The 13,026-nt window shown below is 40.2% G+C and overlaps 1 protein-coding gene across 1 annotated transcript in view; it reads right to left on the reverse strand.

Moving 5' to 3' along the window:
• Nucleotides 1-13,026, reverse strand: part of CTNNBL1 (catenin beta like 1) — a 172,778-nt gene that overhangs the window by 123,583 nt on the left and 36,169 nt on the right. The window contains exon 4 of the mRNA XM_027078332.1: nt 6,586-6,725. Coding sequence (XP_026934133.1) covers nt 6,586-6,725 — 140 coding nt within the window. The remainder of the gene's footprint in view (nt 1-6,585; nt 6,726-13,026) is intronic.

Below are 13,026 nucleotides of genomic sequence, written 5' to 3' on the forward strand. Positions count from 1 at the left end.
AAAAAAAAAAAAAAAAAAAAAAAAAAAAAAAAAAAAATGCTTCTTTAAGAAAAATGACCAGTCTGGATTCACAGTATGTAACTGATTTAATGGAACAAATCTAGGGTTTTTTAGAAGTCTTTTTTTCTTTTATTCCTAGATTAGAAGAGTGATTAGATATAGCTCAATTAATGCTGATGAATTTCTAAACAGACAAAACTGTCTTTTTCTCCTTTTAAAATAATAGCACAGAACTACCTAGAATGAATCTAGATTCTTAATTTTACTCCAATCCTTAATCAAAATAATATGAGGGAAAAAAATGTCCTCATTCAACATTTATTAAGTACCTACTAAATGTCAGTGGGCACTGTTAGGCCACAGGGGAAATGTCCAAAGCAGGCTACTACCACCCTAGCCTTCCAAGGACATGGAATTCACCTAAAACTCATAAGCAAGATCAAAAGTTACATTAAGAGGTCCTTTTCCTAGATTGCCATTTTGGCACTCTTCTCCTAATCTGACTTACTTCAGAGCATACTTAAATGGCTCCAAAAAAATGGGTGGTTTATCAGTACAGATTATCAGGGAAGTTAGACTACCAATCAGGAAAAGAAGTAAATTCTTTTCAGTGTAATTTTTTTTTAAAATAAATTTATTTATTTATTTTTGGCTTCATTGGGTCTTTGCTGCTGCATGCAGGCTTTCTCTAGCTGCGGCGGGCAGGGGCTACTCTTCATTGCCGTGCGCAGGCTTCTCATTGCGGTGGCTTCTCCTGTTGAGGAGCACATGCTCTAGGCGCGTGGGCTTCAGCAGTTGGGGCTCCCGGGCTCTAGAGCGCAGGCTCAGTATTTGTGGTACCCGGGTTTAGTTGCTCCGCGGCACGTGGGATCCTCCTGGACCAGGGCTTGAACCCGTGTCCCCTGCATTGGCAGGCGGATTCTTAACCACTGCACCACCAGGGAAGTCCCTTCAGTGTAATTTTGATTCTAGAAATATCAAGACAAGAATAGCTCCTAGCAGAACAACAGCTTGACATATAAAGTCTTGTTAGACAGTGCTTGCAGGAAAGCACTGGAGCAATAGCCAACTCCCTCCCAGTCCAATTAGAAGAAAGCCCTTAGGAGGTGCAAACCCTTCCCAGCCCTACTCCTGCTCATTAGCACTGGGGCTCGAACACAAGGCACCCCTGACTACTGTACACACCCTCTGGGATAATATGGTGTGTCGCATAGACCCAAACTGCTCAAGTGCAATTGATCCCTGCTGGTCTAAAAATAACCTGTCTGCCCTTTATTTTCCAATTCCCACAATAATTCTTCACAAAATCCAACGGGACAACTTTGCAAGTTCTCCTGGCTTTCTAGAGTTTGAGAAAACTAAGCAGTAATTTAGAAAAGAATAGTGCTAAGGACCACTCCCTATTTCAGACAAAACAGAGCTGTCCCATCAGGACCAATGATCTACTCTGTAATTAACAAAACAAAGCTCTCCCTTCCTGCATATTAGCATGCAATCAACTGAACTGATGCCCTAAGTTAACAGTACAATGAGACCTCATTTTTCTGAATCACAAACAGGTGGAGAGAAAGCAGATTTGAAAAAAATCTGGTTTATATTATTCAATAGTTTTTATTAAAGAATAGGGCACTTAGCTGAGAAGCAGTGGTCATGATTTTAAAAATAAAGCAAGCCATGGGCCTAATATTCCTATAAGTTTGTAGTGACTACGTGAGCACATCAGCTTCCAGCACGTGAGGAATGGCAATTTCCATTGCCACGGTAGGAATCATGAAAATAAACTTGAAATGCACACTAATCTCCACATCTATCAAAAGCTTACCCATCTCCAATGCCCAGCTCCCTAATCACTGCCAAACCAGAGATGACCTACGTTTCCTCAGAACACCAATGGTACTTCCTGAGCATAACACTCCAAGGGCACTCACCACACCTAGTAATGTGAGTGTTTTTGTATCAACTAGAGTTTTTTTTTTTTAATTAATTAATTTATTTATTTTTGGCTGCATTGGGTCTTCGTTGCTGCGCCCAGGCTTTTCTCTAGCTGCGGCGAGAGGGGTCTACTCTTCGTTGCGGTGCGCGGGCTTATCATTGCAGTGGCTTCTCCTTGCGGAGCACGGGCTCTAGGCGCGTGGGCCTCAGTAGTTGTGGCACACAGCCTCAGCAGTTGTGGCTTGCGGGCTCTAGAGCGCAGGCTCAGTAGTTGTGGTGCACGGGCTTAGTTGCTCCGCAGCATGTAGGATCTTCCCGGACCAGGTCTCGAACCCGTGTACCCTGCATTGGCAGGCGGATTCTTAACCACTGCGCCACCAGGGAAGTCCTCAACTAGAGTTATTATTTGTTTCCCTGATAGCACCCAACAGAGCTTATCATACAAAGGAGAAACCCGGTAAATGCCATGATCTGCCATAAGGACTTTAGAAAGGATTCCACTGACTCTTCCCTCAAATTGAGAACACAGCAAATGACATATAAAAATAAGATATTTATGGATTTGCTGCCCTAATTTTTTTTTTCTTTTGCTGATAGCAGAAGAGGTGATTAGCCACCAACTGGGGTTCTATCTTCCTCTTGTTTTATTCCTCCTTGGTCCTTTAGGCAAACTGAGTAAATTTGGTTTAAACTGGGCCACAGAACTGACTGTTTAGCAATACCTTAAGAAAATATCTTTAGGGACTTCCCTGGTGGCGCACTGGTTAAGAATCCGCCTGCCAATGTAGGGGACATGGATTCGAGCTCTGGTCCAGGAAGATCCCAGATGCCGTGGAGCAACTAAGCCCGTGCGCCGCAACTACTGAGCCCTCATGCCACAACTACTAAAGCCTGCAAGCCTAGAACCCCTGCTCCGCAACAAGAGAAGCCACTGCAATGAGAAGCCCGCGCACTGCAACAAAGAGTAGCCCCCGCTCGCCACAGCTAGAGAAAGCCCATGAGCAGCAATGAAGACTGAACGCAGCCTAAATAAATAAATAAATAAATAGGGCTTCCCTGGTGGCGCAGTGGTTAAGAATCCACCTGCCAATGCAGGGGACACGGGTTTGAGCCCTGGTCCGGGAAGATACCATGTGCCACGGAGCAACTAAGCCTGTGCGCCACAACTACTGAGCCTGCGCTCTACAGCCCGCAAGCCACAGCTACTGAGCCCACGTGCCACAACTATTGAAGCCCGTGTGCCCAGAGCCCGTGCTCTGCAACAAGAAAAGCCACCGCAATGAGGAGCCTGCGCACCGCAATGAGGAGCCCGCGCACCGCAACGAAGGGTAGTCCCCCCTCACTGCAACTAGAGAAAGCCTGCGTGCAGCAATGAAGATACAACACAGCCAAAATTAAAAATAAATTAATTTATAATAAATAAATAAATAAAATAAAAAACGTTTAAATGTACCTTTGATTTTACTTTTCTGTAGAAACACTCCAAAAGGGTCACCAAAAAAAGGGCTCTGAACATGTTTAAATGATTTATTTTAAAGGAAAACTTGTTTTAAAAAGCAATATTTCTAAAAGGCAGCAGCTGTTGAATCCCACCTTGTGTTCCCTCCTAATGCATTCAGAGTGACTCTTCAATCCATGTGAGGGGTGTGCCCCTCCCTCTCTGCCCCTCACCCCCGGAGGTGCTCTTCACGGACCAGAATTCCTCTCCACAGCCAACTGATGGCTGAAATCTAGCCTCTCAAGGGGGGAGATGAGGCACAGAGCGCTGACAAGCCCTCACCAGCAGCAGTGATGCAGAGCGCCAGAATAAACTCTGAAGCTGCTTCTCACGGTTGAAAGGATGAGGCACAAGCTGTTTTCTCACATCCTCTGCCTCTTAAGGTTACAACAAACCAGCCTCTGATCCAATTAAAGTCCCTATAGTTTATGTTTTCTCAGAGAAGGACAAAGCAAAGATGACCTGTGCTTGCTGGGACCATAACCAGCCATGTATGGTCTTGGTTGATAAATGAAGAGTTAAAATGATTAAAAATTTAAGTCCTGACTGCCACGAAATTGTTTATTCATGGTAAGGTGTTTCGGGCAGTTACAGCTGTACAAAAGTAAATTGTTAACAACCGTTTCCCGAAGAAAAATTTCCATTATAGATCACAGATACGACAAGAAGCAGAGTGCAATGCTACTGGGAGATCAACATTCCAACTGATAGAGGATATGTTAGATGCAAGTCAAGAGGGCCTACCCTTTCTTGAAACCACTTTCAAGAAAAACGGTACTTTGAGGAGGATGACATTTACCCTAATTGCTGCATCTAATTAAAATGAGGTAATTTTAAAAATTTCAAATGCACTTTAAACTTGATGTAGGGCATAATTTAAAAATTAGATTAAAAAAAATATCATTAGGGCAGCAGGGTGAAGGCTAGCAGACAAGAAGGGGAAAAAACAGTTTAGCTCTCAGAAAACAGGAGGGAAATGGCAGTCTGTCAAAGTTATTATAGGGGGGACTTGTTTTTTTCCCTTCTTAAAGACCAGAACGTAACAACTTGGAACATCTGTGCCATTGTCTTTCCCAAACATCCCGATGTCAAGCACACTTCTTGTGTCAGTCTTCTCCCCGGCAGGAACCAGGTTGGTGAATCAGCAAAGTGTCAGCATCTTCAGAAAGCTGCCACTATTATTTTGAGTTAGCAAGAATAAAAGAAGAATAAGAGTTGTGTTTCCAGAAACAAAATAGGTGATTGCTGTATTAATACACAAGGTAACAGGTGACTATACAACTCTGTCAGGGATGTAGTAAATCCTACAGGGAAAAGACTCAAGGTGCATTAGAAATGACACTGGACTGGAAATCAGGGGCCTGGAGTGCCAGCCTCAACCTCAACAGCTAGTGGTCCAACATCTAGACCTTAGACTTGTTACTAACTAAACAAATAAGGCCCTGGACTAAGTCAACTCTAAGGTCTGTTTGGATTCTGAAAAGCTACCATTCTTAGGTGAATTGAAATGTGAAGTCACAATTAGAACTCTTGGTTACTAACTCTGTGAGGACCAGTTAGTACCTTGAATAGGGCTATTTGTATGCTAGATACTCAATATGTTTACTGACGGATACTTGCTTGAGCATCAGTGCAGCCTATGGTTCCTGGGGGTCTAGCACAGTGCCTGATAAGCACTCAAAGCCATGTCTACCAAATGAATTCATGAGACCCATACCAAGCTCACCCAGAGACAAGCTAATTGACTAGGGTCCTCGTACAGCCCAGAACCTCCCGGTGATGAGTATGGGGAATATACTCATCAATCTAGGGACTGACAGAAATTCTCAATACTGCCTAACATTCCATGAATTATCAGAAATGGCTTAAAAGATCACCCTTCAAGAAGCCTGCATTAAGATTATTCACTGATTTATTTCTTTGAGAATTATCAGGCAGGAAAGAACCTAGTCAGACATGCTCTCAGGAGAGAGATTACCAGAAAGATGAAAATAACATGAAGCAGCAGCAGATTTCCCATGAATATCACTCAAGCAGACTAACTACATTTGTCTCTTACCTTCAGAAATCTGTATTCAAACAGAACAACTATTGGAAGAGAATTTGCTTTAATGACCGTAACCCCAACCACAGGTACATCAAAAACCTTTTCCACTAAAGCTGTTTCACATCTGATAGCAAAGACAAAGTATAAAAAGGTTTAAGTCATGATTCAGCTTCAGTTAAAAGTAACATTTACTAAATACCTACTATGTATCAGAAACTGCTTAGCACTTATATGAACTCCTTTGATCCTCTCAATAACACTGAAAGGCAAAAGTTTATATATATATACACATATATATGAATGTTTATATTTTTTTCCAGTAAATGCCATCTACGAATATACACAGTATCATTCCCACAGAAGAGTCTATAGCATTTAAGTCTTGAAAACAAGGTGACAACTTAATTCACAATTTTTAGATCCTTCGGTAATTTAATGTTCTATGCCCTTAAGGCTGTTAGACCTTAAAGTATCCAGGTCTGGTTACGTCCCAGTGACATAACTCATCTACTTTTGCAGATGAGAACACTAAGGGCTGGAGTGGCACCAAATTTCATACAGGGAATCAAACTTAGACTGTCTGTTTAGGTCTAATGCTGTCAACAAATACTAAATGTTATTGTGCACCCAGCCTCTTTTAAGGAATTGGGAATATAGCAGTAGACAAAGTAGATAAAAATCCCTGTCTTCCTGGACATTCGAATGTGAGACTAGAGGAGGGTTCAACTCCACTGGGCCATCTGTTAGCAAAATGATGTCTAGATCAACAGATGTAAATCCTGTCTGGTTTTGCCTATATAATGGGCCCCCAAATCAAGATCCTGAAAAATTAATGCTGTTAATGTATGAACAGGATACATCACGATGAATTCTAACACTAATAAGAGCAAGTAGGACAATTAAGGGTTGCCCAAGATTTATTAATAGATAAAAACCAGACTTTCGAATGAGTAAAGAGCAGCGTGTGATTCAAGATGGGAGAAAATTAAAATGGAAATAGAAAACCAAACGTGACAGCAGACATCAGCAGAGACAGACAGGAGAAGAGAGTAAACAGCATTCCCCCACCACGTCTGCCTTTCTACTGAGGACAGATCTGAAAGGATATCTGTATTATCATGTCCAAGCAACCCGAGGAGAGACTGAACAGCATTCAGCTCTACCAGAAGGTGGTACAGGTCTGGCATGGTGGCCACCACGTGCATCTCCTGAATGATGTCATTTAGGTCCAGCTCAGATTCCATAAACCTAGGAAGGGAAAACAAGACAGCATTATTGAAAGCGAAGGGGTACAATCAGTACTGAGGAGCACATAGCAACATAATCCAGACAGAGAGACAATCTGTCAAAGTGTCTACAACAGACCAACCAAGAAGTATGCTCGTCCAAAAATCATACTGTCACACAATTTCCTTGGGAAATCGATTTCCTCATTACAAAAATCAATCTCGGATTCAGATCTCACTACAGGGTTCCCCTTACTCTTGCAGTCACAAGTTGCCTTTTAGAGGCTTCGAAAGCATTTTGCAGCATCAGATGCTCTGACTGCCCACCAGTCCTGTGGATTAGCGACCATTACCCCTTGGAATGGCAATTCACTCTGTTGTCCTGAACATAGTTATCCTACTGATCCAAAAAGGGCTTCTCTTACCTACCACTTCAGATCAAGAGCCAATTATTCCCCTTACCTAAAGGAAAGTACAGGGATTCTGCTGCCATCCAGAAATACCTTCCCCTCCCCCACACCCCTTCCAATGAGCTGATTAAGAGAAAGATCCCAAAGTAAAGTCTGGCATCCTGTAATCACCACCATACCTTAAGTAGCAAGATACTTCACTCACATTTCCACACCTGAACCTTTCCGCAAACCTATGCCCAGGCACAAAGAACAGAACTGCTTTGCATTCACCTCTGCATGCCCTCTCCCAGTGTTTGACATAGAAGAAATGCCCGCTAAGCCTTTGATGAACAAGACAGGAAGGTTTGTTCTGAAAAGGAAATGAGCTAATCCATGTAAAGCAACTGAAAAAATAACTGGCTGAGAGGAATCAGTGGTTAAACACACTCTGGAGCCAGACTGCCTGGCTCTGAACCTCACTTCGCCACTTACTTAGCCTCTCGTTGCCTCAGTTTCTTCATCTGTATAATAAATGGGATAATAAAGTTACCCACCTCATAGGCTACTGTAAAAAGTAAATGAACAAATACACATAAAGCACTTAAAAAATGTCTGACATGCAAAAAGCACTGTACATTTGCTCTCATTTCTATTACTACTACTAACACATATAATATGTCTATCTTCCCTTCCAGAAAGTAAGCTTCTTAAAGACAGGAATTATATCTTTTGTCTCTATGTATCCACAGATGCCTGCTTAACTGAATTGAGGCCACAAAGAAAAGGAACATAAGCAGGGACTCCTGAACCTCCAGATGCTGAGGAGCTGGGCAAATACCACCTCCCCAGAACTCTGGAGATTCTGTAAGAACAAAATCTGGAGACTGTAATTTTTTAAAACATGTCCATAATTTAGACAATATCTTACCACTGTTTTTCTCCATTACCATTTTTAATCATAACATTTATGTAGTTTTTTCTGATTATAAAACACCACTTTTTGTAGAAAACTGGGAAAAGGAAAGAAGAGCCCTCAAAAAGTAAACCGAAATCATCTATGATCTTATTAACCAGAAATAACCATTGATAATACTCTGGTATGTTTAAGTCATTTTTCTCAACTCATAGCCTTCCCCCTGCCTAAAAGTAGCCTACACAGTATACAGTTCTATATATAATTTTTGCTGTTGTTGTTAACATAGTCTGAACAATTCCTCTTATCATTAAACATTCTTCTACAGCAGGAAAAGCCAGTATCCAATAGGGCTGTCAGTCCTTCTTCTCCCTTGGCAAAATCCCTCACTGAGCACAGCATCTCCCCCGCTGAGGCCAGACATGGCTTCAGAATCCTTCTCAACATAGTGTTCCAAGAAAAGACTACCAATCAATCATGGAGAGGGAACAGATTAGGCCTATCTGAAAGTCCTATTCTAAATAATACATTTTAAAAAGCTACATGGTGTTTCCTTGTATAGATGTTCCATAATTTATTTTACCAATCCCCCTTTGTCAGACACTCAGATGGTTTCCAATTTTTTCCTTTATAACAAATGGCACTAAGATGCATGTATTCATAACTATCGTGTGAGGATAATTCCCAGGAAGGAAAGTACCAAGTCAAAGAGTATGCATAATTTAACAGGTTTTGATATATTCTGCCAGAAAGGCACCAATAGTGTATGAACTCCCTGTTTCCCCTCACCTTCTTCAAAAAAAGTATTATCTATTTAAAATCTCCTAATTGAGATGGGAAATGTAACTTTTTTAAATTTTGCTTTTCTGATACCACCATGGTAAAAATTGTGTTAATGTTTACTAGCTATTTGTATTTCTTCTTTGCCCATTTTTATATCCGGGTGTTCATTTTATTATTGATTTATAAGCACTCTATATATTAATGAAATTAATCTCTGTGATATATTGCAAAAAAAAACCCAGAGAAAAATATTTGTCCTTTAACTTGTACATTGTGCTCTTTGACATAAAGGCTTTTAATTACCTTTGCCTTATGAACTCTATTTTACCTGTATGCTGAGCAAGGTTTTTTCTATGCTAAGATCAGATATATGGTGTACTTTTATGTTTATACATTTTTAAATGTTTAGGAGTAATAAAACTAAAATTTATTTCAGTGTATAATATAGGGCAAAGATCTAACTTTATACTCTGCAAATGTCTGGCCAATTGCTCCAATACTATAATCTATCTCTTTTCCACAAATTGGAAGAAATGCCACCTCTATCATACACTAAATTTTAATGTGTACTCTAATCTGTTTATGGGCTTTTCACTCCATTTCATTGATTTGTCTGCAAATTCCTGAGCCAGGACCATACTTGCATAGTGTTACAATATATTTTATATCTGTTACTGCAAAACACTCCTATGTTAGCTTTCTTTTTGAATGCTTCCTTGTCTATTCTCACCTGCTTATTATTCCAAGTAAACTTCAAAATCATTTTTGTCAGACCCCCCCATACCACTTTTTTTTTTAAGTCTCCTTCCACAGTGCTTACAAATAGATTACCTTTTAAATCACTAGTTCCCCATCACCTAAAGTGTGGAAACCAAATCAGAATCATGACATGGAAGGGCTGGTGCAGACTTCAGATATTCCACGGGGCAGTAGATCTGTTTAATCTTTGAATCTAATGGGCTCAGCAAACCTCTAAGGCTTATTTGCCTTACATGGGTAGTATAAAACAAAACAAAACAAAAAATCTGATTTCTTGAGAGTAACTTGACAAAAGATTTTTGCAGCTCACTGGGAAGAATTAGCAAGGGAGACTGGGCACTAACTAGTAATAAACAAAATCATCTTGCATACAAGGAAGAGATTTGGGGACTTGAGTGATAATTAGTGAATGAATGTCAGCCTGGAGAGAAGCTTCTGGTGGTATCCTGCAGGGCTCCCTCCTTAGGTCTGTTTAGATCAACTATATTATTTTATTGTTATGTTTTGATCAACAACTTGGGTGAAGATATATAAAAGGCAAACTTAACAAATGTCATACAACACAAAGCTTATAGTGAACACAGCAGCTGACAGAATCAATTCAAAAAGTTTCTGACAGGCAATGATGATGGGCCAAATCTAACAGGAGAAAAATTACCTAGGGTCTACGTGGAGAACGCATTGAACCAAAAAGTCAAGTACAAATACATGGGGCAGGAAGGATACAGTGTAGTAAGAGGACATGTGTAGAAAGGAACTGATGGTTTTACTCAACTGTAACCACAAGACAAATCAGACCACCAAACAGTTCTGCCAGGACAGAGACTATTTCTCAGTCATCTCTGGACACCTAGCACTGGGCACACTCCCTGGTCCACTGCAGAAGTTCAGCAGATGCCTTCCAAATGAAGGAGCAGAGGAAAGTAGCTGCCACAAATGCTGTTATGGTTTTAGGCTGCTTAAAAGAAGACAAGATAGTTATGCTGATTAGATGACCATAAAAGTCTGTGACATCTGTTATGGGAACCATACTTTAGGAGGGATATGGAAACTAATTTGGGGAAGCAACTGAGGTTATAAGGAGTCTAGATATCCTCTCACAGGAGGATTTGTTGAAATTCTTTTTCATTCGGAGTTGAAATCTTAAAGAGTCAGAGCTGCCAAATGATGAAATAAGTTTCTCTGGGAAGTTAGATCTTTGTCACTGGGGGTAATTAATAAAAGGTGATATAAAAAAATCAATGATGAGAAGGGAGAAACGGACTGTACCTTTCAGTCCCCTCCAACTTTGAAATCCTTCTTCCAAATATGCAATCTTAATCAAATATCTTTACGTTTAGAAAGTCAGAAAATTATCACAACAAAACGAGCAGAAAGTCAACTGTGAGCAGGGAAACAGCATAAAAATACCACTGGGGTCCCATGTGACATGAGTGACGAGATATAGTGGGAAATGCCTGGACGTAGGAATGAAATTGACCTGGGTTACACCCCAGCAACATTATTTACTGGCTGTGTAACCATTAGCAGTGTGTCAATAAGTATGTATGGGCACATACTAGGTGCCAGTCACTGTGCTAGGTACTGAGGATATAACAGATAGCAAAATAATCCCAGTTGCCGTCCTCACCGAACTCCTAGCCTAGCACAAATATAAATAATCTATTACATACAATTCATTGTAAGGATATCCAGCGTTGCCCAAGAAAATTGCCATTGGAACACAGAGCACTGGGCTCCAGCCTTGTCAAGGGAGACAGAATATTAACTAACCTATCTCTAAAACTCAACTTCCTTGATCTTCCTATCTGAATTATAGTGAGGATTAAAAGAGATAATAAAATGCCTAACAAGTGTTGGCATGTAGTAGTCAATGAATCTAGATACCCTCAAGTTTGCTACACTATAACAAAGAAAATTCTCTTTTTGCTGACAAAAGTACAAGCCTACTCATTTAAAATCACACACTACAGTATTTGCAGACGGCTGCCTAGGGATTAGGTATACCTTCAGCAACAGATGACTCACAGCTGGGGGGAGAGACTCAAGCTAGAGGTCAACGGGAAAGCAATAGAGCAACATATTAAAACAGTAACCCAGGCTGAGATGGGGTCACTGATTCCATCTGGTAGGATGGAGAATATTCTGCTAGCTTGCCCATGTACATTTGCTTCAGACCAGCAGGATGTTCTCCCTCAACCACAAAAGTGAATTTTAGCAAGTGATCAGCAATGTTCAAAAACACTATAAGAACAACAGAAGCCAACGAGTCCTCCTGCAATCACAAAACCAGCTATAAGTGCACAGACAACATGATGCTTCCTTCACCTGGCTAAATCAGCAGTTCTCAAAGTGTGGTCCTGGGACTGCAGGTGGTGGCTGGAGATCCTTTCAGGGGTTTATAAGATCAAAACTATTTTTACAACAACTCCAAAACATTATTTGCCTTTTTCACTCTCATTCTCTCAGGAGTGTATGGTGGAGTTTCTCAGACAACTATACAACAATGTGATGATACCATTGCCCTAATGGCTAATGAAATGTGTACTTGAATATTCTAGAATTTTCTTAGATAAGTACTTTGGGGTACTCAATAATTTAAGGGCGCAAAGGGATCCCGAGACTAAAAAATTTGAGGACCACTAAACTAAATAATTCTGCCCCTGCAAAAATGAAGAGAGAAACTACTAAAGGACTTACTAGGGAAACAGCACACTCTACCAGATGTGATGTTTGGGAGAAAGATCACACAGTGCAAAGTAGAGGCTGCATAAGAGAAGTGTCAATTGAATCTGAAATGCAGCCAAATGAAGAGAGGCATTTTTTGGTATGCAATCAAAATGACAATTGCATATATGGGAAAATAAATTTGAATGTTTCTGATCTCAACCGGAAAGTTTCATTCAAATATGCTCTAGCAATTTTCATTTTAATTGCACCTTGCTGGTCTAGAGAATTATAAAAGACACTGCACCAATAAGAATTCAAGAACTCAAGGTTAAAACACAATGTAGTTTCCTAACTGCTTTTGGACGTAAAAAAAAAAAAAATGTTCTTTATGTATAATTTCAATTTTCAAATGTTTAGATTTTAAAACTAAAATAGTATATAAATTTTGTGTGAATGGAAAACACTGTTGATATTTTTAAATAAAACAACATTTTCTTAAAACCAGTTCATGAATTGTAACAATATAGCATCTGTCGTACCTAAGATGTAGATGGTGAACATAAGCTGCAGAAACTCGCTGCTCTAAAATGACAAGTATACCTACCAAGCGGGCAAAGGTAATACTGCCATTCCAAGAAGTAAATTGGATTTCTTAAATTTCCAGTGTCATCAACTTGTGGCATAGCTGCCTCATAATGTATCCTTGGGTTCCAAGCAATAGGGATGTAGTAAATATGACATCAACTATATAAGATCTCTCTTGTTTACTGAGTGCCTACAGTATGGCAGGTACCGTGCTAGGTACT

The sequence above is a fragment of the Aethalodelphis obliquidens genome, unplaced genomic scaffold (assembly GCF_003676395.1).
Source record: "Aethalodelphis obliquidens isolate GAN/ISIS:26980383/991018 unplaced genomic scaffold, ASM367639v1 scaffold42, whole genome shotgun sequence".
Lineage (NCBI taxonomy): Eukaryota > Metazoa > Chordata > Mammalia > Artiodactyla > Delphinidae > Aethalodelphis > Aethalodelphis obliquidens.